Source organism: Hippopotamus amphibius, chromosome 11, assembly GCF_030028045.1.
Source record: "Hippopotamus amphibius kiboko isolate mHipAmp2 chromosome 11, mHipAmp2.hap2, whole genome shotgun sequence".
NCBI lineage: Eukaryota > Metazoa > Chordata > Mammalia > Artiodactyla > Hippopotamidae > Hippopotamus > Hippopotamus amphibius.
The window spans coordinates 102,644,397-102,659,577 of record NC_080196.1 but is presented as its reverse complement, the minus strand read 5'-3'; the positions used below and the strand labels follow the sequence as shown (position 1 = coordinate 102,659,577).

Sequence of the window (15,181 nt, the reverse complement as noted above, 5' to 3'; positions counted from 1 at the left end):
TATGGGAGTAAGTGACTGGGAAGCAGAACAAGGGAACCTTGGAGGATGATGCAAATGTTCTGTATCCTGGGTGTGATGGTGTTTTCATGAGTGGACACAGTTATCAAAACTCATCAAGTTCTAGGCTTAAAGTGAGTGCATTTTATTTTATGATCATTTTTATTTCACAATATCGAAATGCTCATGAAAATGACGATGGGTAATCTACTATTAGAACAGAGGATGAAAACATGGGAATCGTCTCTGCCAGGTATATTGTTTTATTTTGTTTTGGCTTTTGAGGCTTTTTTTATATATAAATATATTTATTTATTTATTTATTTATTTATTTTAAAGCCGTGTTGTGTTTTTGTTGCTGCTTGCGGGCTTTCTCTAGTTGCCACGAGTGGGGGCTACTCTTTGTTGTGGTGCGCAGGCTTCTCAGTGTGGTGGCTTCTCTTGTTGCGGAGCATGGGCTCTAGGTGCATGGGCTTCAGTAGTTGTGGCACATGGGCTCAGCAGTTGTGGCTCATGGGCTTAGTTGCTCCATGGCATGTGGGATCTTCCTGGACCAGGGCTCAAACCCATGTCCCCTGCTTTGGCAGGTGGATTCTTAACCACTGACCCACCAGGGAAGTCTCGGCTTTTGAGTTTTAAATTATGTTTTACTATTGTATTTCTCTTTCCTATGTTCAGTTTGCCACACTATCTGCTGAGAAATAAAAAAGCAACACACGAATTGAGTAAGTTTTTGTTTTATTTTACTCCTGTATTATAATCTACCAAAATATTAGAACCTGTGGGAGTCTCAAAATCACTAGTCCATAGTTTTTATTGAAGAGACTCCATTAGTACACAAAACTATAAGACATTCATTTAATTTCAGAAGAAATCAATGGAAGATTATTAAGGAGCCTTGATTTGACTTACTATGTGCATGTCACAAACAAAAGAACATTTCAGTTGCAAGGAAAATTATAAATACACATTATTATAGTCATTAATCATTGATTTTGATGCTAAGATTGCAACTCAAGTAAAACAACTTTTTAAAGAATAGTCTAGTTCCATAAACCTATTAATACTCCAACAGTGGCGGTGCTGATGGTTTTCTGCCAGGGCACTGACTGTCCTAAGGAGAAGAAAATCGGCCAAAGAAGAGGACGCTGTTGGACTCATTGTGCCTGATGAAGAACAGGAAAGGGTGATTGCAGTGAAAATTTTCATAATCTGGTGCTGATGTAACAACTAAGCCCAAACCGGTGGCAGCTTCAGCCTCCGAACCTTCCTCGGTTACCACCAGGAGGGACCTGTGCAGGAACTTGTGGGCAGGCACCCCAGAGCGTGAGGACAGTCCAGAATCGGAAACGTAGTCACCTCTCCACTCGCTGAAGCCACCCCCCATCCCCATGGCCGCCAGGAGGACCTCCGGGTCATAACTTCCCTCCACTTCAAACCGGGGCAAGTGCAAGCTCACATGTCTTTCTTCCATATGCCCAGGGCTAGTCCATTCTATTAATTTCTCAGGAGTTATTTTATCTATAATCTATTGAGAAAAAAAGGGAGGGGAAAAATGGCAAGATTACCAATAAAAATTTGAAACAGTGTAACACTAACGTATATCATTAGTTTTAGTAACAAATGAAAGTAGAAATTTCATTTCACTCAACTGCTGTCTTTATATACCAGGCACTTCTCTTATATTTCTCTATCTAAATTATCTGTGTATGTATGAAAACTCCATAGCATTAAATGCATTTTTAAAGGTGAGAAATAAGTCATTTCTCATTCTATCAACCTAATATATATTATTTCACTTTTTACTATTCCCCTCTAATCTTTGTTGACATATGTGCTATATATGCTTTATATACTGTCATATAAATTATACATGATAGTTATAATATTATGATAAATATTTCTATTATATTAATACATAATATAATACATATTTATGCAGTTGCAATCACACTGAATATCCATTTTGCTTGTTTTAATGTAAACTTTTTCACACCACTGCATATCTCTCCTAAATATCTTCAAGCTGATAGACCTTTCCATCAAGTTGATAAATCCTACCCAACATTCATCCTTTCATTCATTTTACAATCATCTAAATACATACCAAATACCATTCTAGATACTGATGGATACTGTGGATATAGTATCTATTAATAATAAAATTATTATAATTATTATAAATTTAAAGCCAGGTAGCCTAGTGTACTTCATGCAGATATTACTGATTTGACTTGGAAAGACAATTTTTTTCTCTTGAATTATTTCCTATACTGGGGTTTTTGAATCAGATTACGGATGCTCTTAAAGCTCGTATATGGGTGCCTCGTCAGTGCAGTATGTAGCACGTCAGTCTAATAAAGCTTGCATACAAACTGCCATTTTGCCATCCCAAAATATTTTCCAACATATAATGCTACTAAAGACATTCCACAGAAACAGAATAGCATCTAGTGTTAAATAGTACAGCATCTACCATTTATCGAGTGCTTTCCAGGAGCTGGACCCATTCTAGGAGATTTTTTCATGTCCTAGATTCATTCTAGGAGATATCTTAGAGTAGGTCCAGGATGTATATGTGTGTGTGTACATATATCCTAATCATTACAACAACACTACCCATTAAGAACTATGGAGCCCATTTTATAAATGAGAAAACACTGAGGCTCAAAGAAGTTAAGAAGCGTCAAAGAGCAGAAAGCTACTAAATAGAGGAATAGGGATTTGAAATAAAGCCTTCCTGTTTTCAAAATACAGGATACTAGCCACACCAATTTTTTAACTGCAAAGTGGGTGGGACTAAATCAAGGGTCCTACAGACTTTTCATGATTATTACGAATCGACGTAGGTTTATTTCTGGTAAAAAAATAAATAAATAAATAGAGTACCATTCTGGTGAGTGATGTTGCTTACTGGGAAGGCTATGCATATGTGGGGGCACAAGGTGTACGGGAAATCTCTGTACCTTCCTCTCAATTATGCTGTAAACCTGAAACTGCCCTAAAATATGTCTTTTAAAAAAAATTAAAGGTCTAAAAAAGAAATTCAGACGTTCCAACAGCCTACTGAATAGAATGCGAAAATTGCTGTATATGTGCACTTGTGATTTTTTCCTGGAAAAGAGGGTCCACAGAGATGAACTATTTCTCAGAATGGTGGGCGATCTGCAGAACTCCCGTATGACCCTAAATGTTCATGTTATCTCATCTCCAGATATTTCAGTATTGGTTGTTCTTGATAAACCTGATACCGTTTAATGCTCCTCTTTACAGATCCATCTGAAGCTGCTGCACAGAGGGAGAAATACTTTCTGTTTCACCAGCTCCAGATTAGAAGCCCTACTTCCAGGCTCACCCAGAAACAAGCTTTGGGACGCAGAGCCTCCAACTGAGAGCAGGACTGGGGAGATGCAAGGTATTACCTTCTCCAGACCATCTATGTCATTGGGCAGCAACACAAACATGGTTAGGTCATTGTTTTTATACGGAAGTCCCAGAATTTTGGCTTGCAAGTCCTCCAGGATCAAGAAGCTAAAGGATTGGCGCTGTCTCATCATCTGCACAGATTTGCTTGTGCTCTGCAACAAATCAACAGAGCACGCAGTGTCAAAAGAGGTAGAAGACCACCAGGTGGGCTCACCAAAATAACGCACTCAACCTAAAATCATGCCAAAGATCAGAGCCGCAGAATCAGCATTTGCTGTCCACCATGTACGTTTGCTCAAATATGACTTCAGATTCTGCATTCTATGTGTAAGCATAGCACATAAATTAATTAAGGACCATACCTTATTCAACCAAAATTCCTCCTCCTTGGTATTTTCTTTCTTAAACTCGCTGTCCCATTGCCCTTTAAAATAAACTACGTTTACCACCACCAGCTTGGTGGAGCTGCTCAAAGAGCCATCTGGAAGCAGGTCCTTGATTTTCTCTGCAAATGAAAAACAACAACAACATTGGTCCATCTTCAAAATTACAAGTGCTACATACGGCAGATACAATGAAGATGGCCTTGACCGATCATTAAAAACTCAGCCAGGTCAGCACCTGAAGGCCTTGCCGACAAAGTGTTCGCTGGCAGAATCATAGGGAGGTTCTCACTTTGCCCATCGCCAATTTATCCGATGGGATAAATTGAGGTGTGATGGTTGAGAGTTCAGGCTCTGGAATCAGATTGCCCTCTGTTAGCATTCAGCTTTGCCTCTTATCAGCTGAGGAATCTTGGGTAAGTTATTTAAGCTCTAGAGCTCTGCCTCAGTTCCCACACCTGTAAAGCAGGAATACAACCTGCCTCATAGAGTCGTTGAAAGGGGTAAATGATTTTATATGTGTGAATGCACTTAGAACATTATCTGGCTCATAATAAGTACTGTTAGCTATTATTATTTTTACCCATTCAATATAGCTACCACCCGAATTTTAGAGATCTCTTATTTTATTGCAAAGGAGCTGGGTTCGGCCATCCCACACTAAGTTCTGAAGAATACTGCCTTCAGCCAACCCTTTGATAGATCATTTTTTATCCCGCTTTTTAAATTTTTATTTCCTTTGGACTAAGTATGAAGAAAAACTACATTCTGAAATAACAGATGTCTCCCTGATAACTGGAATAAAAAATGTATCCTGACACACTAACAATAAAGTATCAGCATTGCTCTCCAAAGTGTTAACATTCCTCTCTGGTATTTCTTGTGTGCTTGGCTTATACTAGGGGATGGGGATGGGGAGGATGAAGTGGGGGCTTTGTCAAGTTCTCTGCTGTGGATGAGCCTATGCGATGCTCAGGGGGAGAGGAGGCCCAGCTGCAGGTAGCAAAGCCAGGTCCTGAAGGGAAAGCTGAATGTTTCTCACTTCACAAAGAGAAAGGAAACCCTCTATGACATTTTTACTATGGACCCAGACTCAGAAAGAAAGGCTCTCACATAAAAGAAAAGATGTGAATCCAAGACAGACATGAGCCCAGTTTCAGGAGCCCCAAGGATACTGTGATCCACAGCTATGTGCAAATAATTCTCCACTAAGTGTTTCCATGAAGTTGGCTTCCTGTGGTTCCCTGCCTGATTCCCTCGGCTCTCTCCAAATTTGCTGAGACCACTGCACTATCTGCAGTGCCTTCTCCCATTCCTCACCCTCAGCCACACCTCCCAACCTGAAAACCCCATCTCAAGTCCCCTCCCAAAGTTTGTGCACCCTGGCATCCCATAGAGTGGCAAGCACGGGGCTACACTCACAGCGGGTACTCAAGAAGTGTTTTTATGACAAGCAGTTCATCCATACTCTACCATTTGTTTGGCTTTCAACCCAGGAATTAATCTTCTTTCGACTTTCATCTGCTGCATTTACAAAATCAACAGGCTCCATAGAAGCATGGTAATGTTTTTCAACATAATCTAAGTATTTCTTTAGGAGACATAGGGAAGGAATAGAAATAGCTTTAAAATTCAATTTATCCATTGCCAACATCCCTAAATAAATTTGTCTGTACCTCAAGATGACTAACGTTGTAAGCAGAGATTTATAGGACCTGGGTGAATCACTTTGAGCACTTCCATGCACATTTTTATGCAGGTGCAATGGGGTTCAGGCAAAAATCAGATTTAGACTGCCAGATGAAAAAGAAGCTCCCCAAAGGCCTGGGTGTCTAAAGGACAGGGGAGTGGGGCGGGTGGACACACCCAGCAATGTGGGCTGAGCCAAGTAGTCAAATTAGGCAGCCTGCCTCCAGGACCGCAGTCTTAACAGAGCCATTTGGCCGCTGGTGAATATCACGCACAGATGTGGTAGATGCAGCAAAACTTACCTGAAGGAAGAGGTAGGTCTTTTCTCCAAATAGCCTGTTGGCTATTTTCAGTTCATATTCATCAGTGGGTTTGCTTATCTCATCCAAAAACCTTTGGAACTGGTTCTGTATCTCTTCTGTCTTCTCAAGCTTCAAAATCAAAATAAAAACTCAGTCGGTTATCTTGAGAAAAACAAGCCTAGATTCACCCCCAAGAGGACATGGTTGCTGGGTCTTTCTTCATTTTGGCAGCCTTGAGGGTGGCCCATGATTTTGGTGTAGACTCTGGATGTCCAGTGACTTCTACACAAATCATGTGATGATAGAAATCACAAACAATTTCAGCTCCACAAAGAAGTGCCCTTCTGGTCCAACACCACAAATCCTGCTTTTCTGGCTCAGGTGGCATTTTTTATCTCAAATGTAGTTGCCCACTACGTGTTTCATACGCTAGGCTTTAGCTTTCCTGCAGGACTCCAAGACCTGAGGAAAGTAGATAATTCCTCATGTGATTCTTGTCTGCTCTAACATTTGGCAATTTCTGTTGCAGGCTGAATAAGAAAAGTGACTCCTGATGGTATAAAGAGCGATTTGTCAGAGCTATACATTGGGCTGGAGTGAGGTTTATGCCCATCTCTGGGGAAAAAAAAAAAAACACTTTTCTGGACATTTTTTGTAGACTCCATCAGTTTTCCAATTGAGAGCTGAGGAGTGAGGAGTGAGCACTGCATGCAGGGCAAGCTCACCCAGGACTCTCCCGTTCACCCTGGGTGCATGGGGGAGGCGTTTTCATTTTGAACTGAAAAGCTTATTGCTGAAGGCACTGAGAACAGAAAGGCCTTCTTTCTCTAGAATATGAAGCTCATGAGTTTTTCATTTGTTCATCGGTGGTATCTCTTTATTTCGCTACTGGTAACCCAGTGCCTGGAATAATGGCTGGCACATAAAAGACAGTTAGTTAATTTTGTGAATAATTAATGAAGATTTGAAGATATTCAAATTGAAAATGTAAAAGTGTGTTGCTCTAATAAAATATCTGAGGCTGCATTTGACCTTTCACTCCTTCCTTGCTGCTCTGAGCCTTTAAACAGCTAGTGAGCTTTCCATGGCTGCTCGGGTTGACTGGGATATGATGTGAGCAGATGAAGATACTGAAGCCTTGGGCAAATAAGAGATTGATATAAAGAGAAAGAGGTAGTGGGAGTATTTCTCCAGTGGGCCAGGTATGACTGTGTTGATTTGAAAATGGGGAAAGGAAGGAAAGGCCTATTGTCAAGTAGGTTTGGAGTTTGAATTTATACCACCACTGTGGCCTGGGAAATCCCAAACTAATGAATTAACTTAAAGCAGCCCTGGGTTGATAACATCCCAGGATCTTATTCCAGAAGAAAAAATTCTTTATTAGAAAAATAACAACATCCTAGCTTTCACTGGACTCCAGTAGATTATCCCCTAAATATCAGCTCATATTCCAAAATTACAAATCACAAGAAAATAAATCCCATGTCAAGAATCAGAATTTAAAAATAGTGAACAGCCATATTAGACTCTCAAGGACTTTAGATGTTGGCGTCATCAGATATCACATTTAAAAAGCAGTATTTTGAGAATGTTAACCGAAATAGATATTGAAAAAATATATTATGGTTAAGGAACAAGAGACTGTCAACAATTGTCAGGTTGATTTCATAATCAGCTAGAATTTCTATATATGAATATTCAAAAAGCGTTGAAATTAAAATCTCAATAGATGGGTTAAACAGCCAATGAGGCACTGCTAAATTAGTGAACTTGATAGATCTACTAATTTTCTCAGAAAGCAGTGCAAAGTAAAAAATGTGATTTAAAAAAATATGCATGACAGATAAGAAATCTGAAAGACAGAATAAGAATTCTAGCAACCTTCCAAAAGGCAAGAAAGAGGGGAATGGAGAAAATGCATTACTCAAAAAATTAACTGGCTGAGAACTTTCTGGAATTGATAAAAAGTTTGGATTTTCCTATTCAGAAATCGCAGTAAATCAATCTTGCTAAATAAAAGAATTCCACACCTAGATACATGGCGGTAAAATACAGGAGCAACCAAAACAAACGACAAAGCTTAAGTGCAGCCAGAAATAGATCATCTACCAAGGAATGCCAATCAAACTTCTTACCAGCAACATTAGAAATAGAGAGTTGAGTGGTATCTTCAAAGAGTTGAGGGAGAATACCAATCTAAAATTCAACATACAGTTAAAGATTTATTCAAGAACAAAGGCAAAAACAACCTGACAGCATCCACCTTGTGTAAATCTTTACTCAAGAAACTTCCCAAGACTGATGTCAGCAAGATGGCAGAATGAAAAGCTTCATACCTTTCTTCCCTCACTGGAGACACTGATTTAACAACAATGTAAGGACCAAATGCCTTGGTAAGAAATTCAGAAACCAGTTAAGAGATTCTTGTACCCCAGATGTGCATGAAACCAACTGCATCAAAGGCCAGTAGGAAAATTCATGACATTCACTCACCAGTTCTACCACCACCCAACCCCACCCCTCAACAGAGAAGAAAACTCCCAACGCCCAAGTTCTCCCTGGGGAGAGAAACAAGAGAGTGGAATGTGTGTCCAGCATTCCGACTTTTCCAGAAGCTGCGTAAGGGACTAGTCTCTGTCTTGCCTGAATCTAAATACCAACAGGAACAGGCACCGAGTTGGCCACTGAGAGCAAAGGCGATCAACATACACTAGAGTCTGCAGTACCAAAAAGAGACACCAGGTGGAGCGCCTGAGTAGAAACCGGCAAACCTTTTCAATGAGGCGGTTACTGTACAAGCCCAGAAAGGATGCACCCCCAGGAAAAGCTGAACAGGTCTCCAAACTCTCCAGCCAGGCTGATTGGGAAAAATTCTCTTGGTATCAAACCAAACCACAAAGACTTGAAGAGACGGTTGATTTTCCAAATGCCAAAGAAACAGAGAAACAGGGCCCAATCAAAGCAACAAGCTAAATCAACAACATAACTTTACATCTCAAGATGCTAGGACAAAAACTAACTAAACCAAAAGTTAGTAGAAAGAAGGAAATAATAAAGATTAGAGCAGAAATAAGCAAAATAAAGAGTAGACAATCAACAGAAAAAAAATAACAAAAGCAAGGGGTTTTTTTTAAGAAGATCAAAAAAAGTAGCCAAACTAATTAGACTAAGAAAAAAATATATAAGACTCCAATGACCAAAATTAGAAATGAAAGAGGAAACATCACAACAAATGTCATGGAAATAAGAAGGATTACATAAGAGACTACTATGAACAAGTATATGCTCAAAAAATGGATAACAGAAAAAAAGGGATACATCTCCAGAAACACAGAACCTACAAAAACTGAATGATGAAGAAATTAAAAATCTGAACAGACATAATAGTAAGAACACCAAATCAGTAATCAAAAGCCTCCAATAAAGAAAAGCCCAGGACCAGATAACTTCATTACAGAATTCTACCACACATTGAAAGAAGACAATACCAATCTCCCTCAAAGTCTTCCAAAGGCTTGAAGAGGAGGGAATATTCTCAAACTCCTTCTATGCGGCCAGCATTGCCCTGATGCCAAAACCAGATGAAGGAATAAGAAAACTACAGACAAGCGTCACTAATGGATGTTTTTTTCAAAAATGTTCAACAAAATGCTACCAGACCAAATTCAGCAGCATGTTACAAGGGTTATACACCATAACCGTGTAAGGTTTTTCATCTGGTATGCCAGGGTGTTTCAACATATGAAACTCAGTCAATATAATACAGCACACCAACAGAATAAAAGACAACACCGACATGATCATCTCAGTGGATATAGAAGAAACATTTGACAGAATTCAACACCTTTTCATCATAAAAAATACTCAACAAACTAGGAATAGAGGGAATCAACCTCAGCAGAAGAAAAACCACGTATGAAAAGCCCACAGATCACATCACACTCAAAGGTGAAAGATTAAAAGGTTTTCACCCAGGGGTGGAACATCTGTCTGAGGGGTGTGCCTTTTGCTAATTTGCACAAAGACTCTGCATGGGCTACCATGCTTGGGAGAAGAAGTGCTCTGAAAACAGCTGTGAGATTGATTGATTGACTGGACAGCTGCGCAGTCCCGATTCTGTCGTGCATACACTGGAAGGGAGCCCGACTCATCATATATACAACCGAGTCACACAGACAACCTGGCCTTGTGGTATTGTGAAATGAATGGCTCACACTGCTGGGTGACTTGAGCTACGATTTTATGAGGGTTTGGGGAGGGCTGTGATATCTGTCATGGCAGACATGCCCTTCCCAGGAGCTCTACTCACATGCAGATGCAAACCCTGACCTACAGGCTTCATCTCTTTACCACGTTTGTGAAGACTGTCCTTTTTTTTTTTGGAACTTTGTTATTATTATTTTGGCTGCGTTGGGTTTTCGTTGCTGCGTGCGGGCTTTCTCTAGTTGTGGTGAGCGGGGGCTACTCTTCGTTGTGGTGCACAGGCTTCTCATTGCGGTGGCTTCTCTTGTTGCAGAGCACGGGCTCTAGAGCACAGGCTCAGTAGTTGAGGCACATGGGCTTAGTTGCTCCGCAGCATGTGGGATCTTCCCAGCCCAGGGCTCAAACCCGTGTCCCCTTCATTGGCAGGCGGATTCTTAACCACTGTGCCACCAGGGAAGTCCCCCAGACTGTCCTTTGAGTGAGGAATACTACCAGCCAAGCATTGGAAGAGACCCCAGGATGTCACTGGTCCTGCGCTAATATTTTTCTGTAAACAAAACATCAGCAGGGTGGGAGAGGAGGCTTACAATAAAAAAAGGAATGCAGTAATAATACCACCCACTACTACCACCACCCCCACTGCGTGAGTCACCAATATGTTCTGTGCTCTACTGGATACTTTCCAGAGGCATAGGGAAAATGAACAACTTGCCCAAACTTGTACAGCTGTTAAGTAAGGAATATGAACTCTAATCTAACTCCAAAATCCATTCACGCTGCTATAGGGACTTTTTAGTCTATTGGCCTTTATCAGTAAATATCCTAGTGGTCAGTGTGCATTGAAGTTGAGGTCTCCTTTTCACTCTAGGGTTTATTATTGTATAATCGTACATTATAAGTCACATTATCTGGCTGCTCTGATTACTCTGGCTTAACAATAGATATCACCTCTTCTGCACGTTTCCCCAAGGAACTCACATCTACAAAGCAACCAACCACACGTTTGTAAGACATGTCTCCCCACCTCTTTCTCTTCAGCTTTGATTCTTGAGCTTTCTGTGTCTTTTTCAGAGAAAAGCACCTGGAAAAAACAGAAAATGTGAGTACTATGCCAGTGGCTGGAGCAGAGAAAAGCTCACACAGGTTCAGAGAGGGTAAAATGGATGTTTGTTCAAGAAACTTCATGGTTCACAGGTAACATTCCTATCCTTGCAAGATCATGAAAAGGTCTGGGTTGCCCACTGATCTGACCTATGTTGGTGTATCGCTTCATTCATTCGTCCGTGATGTGTCACTGATACCCTAGTGGGGATTCTGTAATTTCCCCCAGTAGGTTTTGTTCTTCTCGCTCTATCTTTCATTATAAGGTTAATGGCTTTGGGCAAGGACACTCACCCAAAAGAATTTCAAGCATCGGGGAGCAGAAGGCATGACAGTATTTGAAGAGGGAAAAGGACCTCCCTGATAGACCTGAAATTGCCCCAGGTCTTCAGATGCTCTCTGAAGCATCTGTTTCCTGGCCCACAGGTCAAGGGGAGGACATGTTCCAGGTACCGCTCAAGGGCTGCCCCGAGAGACACATCTGTGCCTGGAAAGCAATGGAAACCCACCCCTACCTTCTGTAACTGGGCGGAGGTGGCTCCTTGGGCCCCCAGGGGGAGCATCCCGATGGCAGTTGAGACGCTCTCAGGGGAAAAGAGGACGTTGCCATCGTTTGTTTTACTCAGCTCTTTGAAAAGAGCAAGCCCGAACCGCGTGTATGCTGGGCCCAGCGAGTCCATGACAATCCAGCAAGGTCTGGAACAGCAGCAACAGTCAGAACCGAGCCAGCCCTTCCCGCTTACCTGGTTGCTTCCTGTCAGGGGAACCCTTCCTGCTTCTCTTCCTCTTCCTGCATGGATCTGGACTTAGCGATTTTCACCCTCGCAGTGAAAGGTCACTGCTGTCAGCTTCTCACCCTTGCTCTTGACAGTGCACTAAATCATTCATGCTTCTCAGTTCTCATGTCCGCGGGAAGCAGAGTTAATGCCTCAAATGGTTTTATTCTCTCTCCTTCTCTGTCAGAACCTGCCCGCATCAGCAGTCACCTGCCTGCCACCTCCTCCCCGGGCGAAGCTCCCCGGGCAGGCCCAGGCCTTCCCCTCCGATGTCGGGCGAGTCCCAGCTGCCGGCCCAGGACCAGGCAGGGGGCCGGCTGCGAACCCCCATTGGCTTCAGGTCCGAGCAGTGCTCTCAGATCCAGCCTCAGCAAGAGCAAAGCCCATGGCCTCATCCTTCTCTGATACTTTGTATTTCTCATTTGATTCAAATCCACTGCAGGGAGTGATGGGATGAATGAATTCTCTTAAACCCCAAGCCCTAACTGCATGAAAACTTGACCCTGGGCTGAATTTTCCTTAAAGGGCAATGACATATCACTGGCCAGAGATTGTTGAGTGGGGTGAAAGGGTTTTCTTTTTAACAGTTTTCTATATTATTTCAAGCTTGTACCATGAGTTCATGTTACATTTTTATCTCACAAAAAAATTAATTTTTAAAGAACAATTTTTACCAAAAATAAATAGAACATGTTTTATATTTTCTTTATCACCAGCTAGGTTACAACTAGTTAATAAAGGTTTTAAGAAAAATCCTAAGCAACTGCATAACACAGGGAGATCAACTCGATAATTGGTGATGACCTAGAGGGGTGGGATAGGGAGGGTGGGAGGGAGGCTCAAGAGGGAGGGGATATGGGGATATATGTATAAACACAGCTGATTCACTTTGTTGTTCAGCGGAAACTGGCACAACAGTGTAAAGCTATGATACTCCAATAAAGATTGAAAGAAGAAAAAAAAAATCCTAGCACAAAAGTGAAATAAATGTCAAATAAAATTTTTTGAAAATCTATGTACTCTGAGGGGTTTTTACTATCAAAGGCCCGTCCCTGCTAAAGCATCTTACATCTGCTATTAAAACTTCCATTTCAACCCCACGTTTCCTTCCAGAGATTTCTTGCAGGTTCACTCAAAAATAAAATGAATTCACTTACTGTCAAACAAGATGAAGATACATTGTCACTGCCAGTAGGCACTGAATTAAATAAAACCTCCCCAAGGCAAGTTAAGCGCAATAAAAGTACTTCTTTCAAATCAACAAACATCAGGATTCTCAAAACACAAAAATCTTAAGTTGGTACAGAGGGAGAACTTACCTGGTTTCTGGAACGACAGAGGTGACAGAGCAAGGAACCAGGAAGCATGTGTAAAGTGAGGGGTTGAGGTCTTTATAGCTGTCTCTGCCTCTCCCTAGTCATTATGGTTTGCATTTCCCATGAAACAACCTTTGGTTTCTCAATGGTCACTTCCCTAATAAAATTAGCATGCAAGGGTTATGACAAAACTGAGGACTGAATTTTCCATTTCTTTCATTCGTTACTGTGAAGTTATGCACTTGAAGTTGTCAGCAATTGTGTTGTGAATAGTATATACCTTAAACACAGAGGAATAGAGTTTCAATTCTAACTTCTCCAAAACCCCTTAGACATTCTTTTGGGGGCTCAAGCATAAAGAGATCGAAATTAACCGGACAGCAGAATAAGACTAAAAGCAGGAGCTCAACCTGGAATGGCCAAGTGAAATGAATTATGTCCCAAGTTGGGGGACAGACAGTGATGAGGGGGTCTTCCTCCCTAATGATATTGGGGAGTCTCTGAAAAGAGCTGTTCAGAGCACTGGTTCTCCACCTTGGATGCACGTTAAAATCTCCTGAGAAACTTAAAAAAAAAATCTATACCCAAGCCCCACCGTAGACAACTGAGTCAGCATCGCTGGGATGGGAACCAGGGGTCAGAAGTTTTATCAGCTCAGGTGGTTACGATGTGCAGCCACGTTCGGGAACCACTGGTGTATAATCTGGGCAAAGATCTGAATGAATGCATACTTTCCTTACCACAGAGGTACAGAGCCCTGCCCTAACAAAACCAGTCTCCACAATAATGTTAACTTAGCAGTTGCATTATTTGGGGTTGCCAAAGAAAAAAAATGTAAGAAAGCTATCTTTCTAGAAAAGAATGAGAAAAAGTAGTGAGAAAAATTGGGGAAGGCAGCTAAACACACACACACACACACACACACACACACACACACACACACACACATCCCACCCTTGTTCTCAAGGATCCTGTCCATTCATTATGAAATCTCTCATTTTAATTCATTTACTGAACATTTGTTAAGAGTTTACTATGTACCAGACACTGGGCTAAGTGCCAATAATTCATGAACATCCAACCAGCTCACTGATTTCAGGAAAACAACACTATTAAAACAAACAAAAAAAAAATTCATTAGGAAATTATACCTCCAATTCCAGTTTTTCCTGACAACCCTGAGATATACCTACTGGCTCTACTAGGTCATTAGATGATGCTCTTTGGTAAAAGGTGTGAAGGTTTGTCTTCGTTGCCAAGCAGCAAATCCTAGAAGATCATCTTAGCTCTTCCCTCTCACCTGACAGTCTGTCTAAAGAAGCAGCTTAGTGAAGCAGCTGCTGAGGACATATGACCGATCTCTATATTCACAATTTGCTCTCTTTTTTTGATATTTCGATTACAGCTCTTTAAGCAAACTCAAAACAATATTTAATTAATTTGCTTTCAATTGTCACTGAAAAATATGCAAATTGAGTAAGGTTTGGAAAGACTGAGCACTTCATTTTCGAGTTAACCCTGGATGCCAATGAAATGAAAAGGTTAGTTTTTTAAAATGGCATGAAATTTTTGAGTTTGGCGATAACACTATGTTTTAATATCTCCATCAGTTTATATCTCCTAATCTCTTTCTCTGTGACATTGGACTCCCTGTTCTACTGCCCAGCTATTTCCCTAAGCTCTCTGCTTTTTCCTAAAGCATTTTTTCCACCAGCCCACTTTTACAGGGAAACCTGGCTTTCCCCTGAAGACCACCACAGCACACAAAGTCTTCACCTGGGGACTTGGGATCAAGAAACAAGATCCCCAAATACACTATTCATCACTAAATATACTCTATTCATCACTAAATTTTGCAGCGCATCAGTTTTGCTTCTCGACTTCCTTAAAATCTATTTAAATTCTTCTATTGCATTTTAACTCCCTAGTCATCTTCTTATATTTCATTCAATTATTTCACATCTTATCATGGTTTACCCTCAAGGATT

General features: G+C 41.1%; 1 protein-coding gene across 4 annotated transcripts; it reads right to left on the bottom strand.

Annotated features, from left to right (window-relative positions):
- Nucleotides 1–718: 718 nt before the first annotated feature.
- On the bottom strand, nucleotides 719–13,271 carry SERPINB13 (serpin family B member 13). Of its 4 annotated transcripts, none has more exons than XM_057700152.1 (8): nucleotides 13,197–13,271; nucleotides 11,617–11,797; nucleotides 11,025–11,081; nucleotides 5,798–5,926; nucleotides 5,280–5,397; nucleotides 3,786–3,928; nucleotides 3,420–3,575; nucleotides 719–1,525 (listed from the first exon to the last, which is right to left on the bottom strand). In XM_057700152.1, the coding sequence occupies exons 2-8, from the start codon at nucleotides 11,779–11,781 to the stop codon at nucleotides 1,112–1,114; spliced, it is 1,182 nt and encodes a 393-aa protein (XP_057556135.1). In that variant the 5' UTR covers nucleotides 11,782–11,797; nucleotides 13,197–13,271; the 3' UTR covers nucleotides 719–1,111. The 4 variants fall into 4 exon arrangements, with proteins under 4 accessions (XP_057556135.1, XP_057556137.1, XP_057556136.1 ...); XM_057700154.1 differs by lacking the exons at nucleotides 11,617–11,797; nucleotides 13,197–13,271 and adding exons at nucleotides 10,107–10,547; nucleotides 11,845–13,168; XM_057700153.1 differs by lacking the exon at nucleotides 11,617–11,797 and having other exon boundaries at nucleotides 13,197–13,265.
- Nucleotides 13,272–15,181: the final 1,910 nt, after the last annotated feature.

Coding starts and splice junctions, on each gene's coding strand:
- SERPINB13 (XM_057700152.1), bottom strand. CDS start 11,781: ATGGACTCGCTGGGCCCAGCATACACGCGGTTCGGGCTTGCTCTTTTC. Junction 11,082..11,616: donor CCTCCGCCCAGTTACAGAAG/GTAGGGGTGGGT, acceptor TGTTTTTTCCAG/GTGCTTTTCTCTGAAAAAGA. Junction 5,398..5,797: donor AGACCTACCTCTTCCTTCAG/GTAAGTTTTGCT, acceptor TGTCTCCTAAAG/AAATACTTAGATTATGTTGA.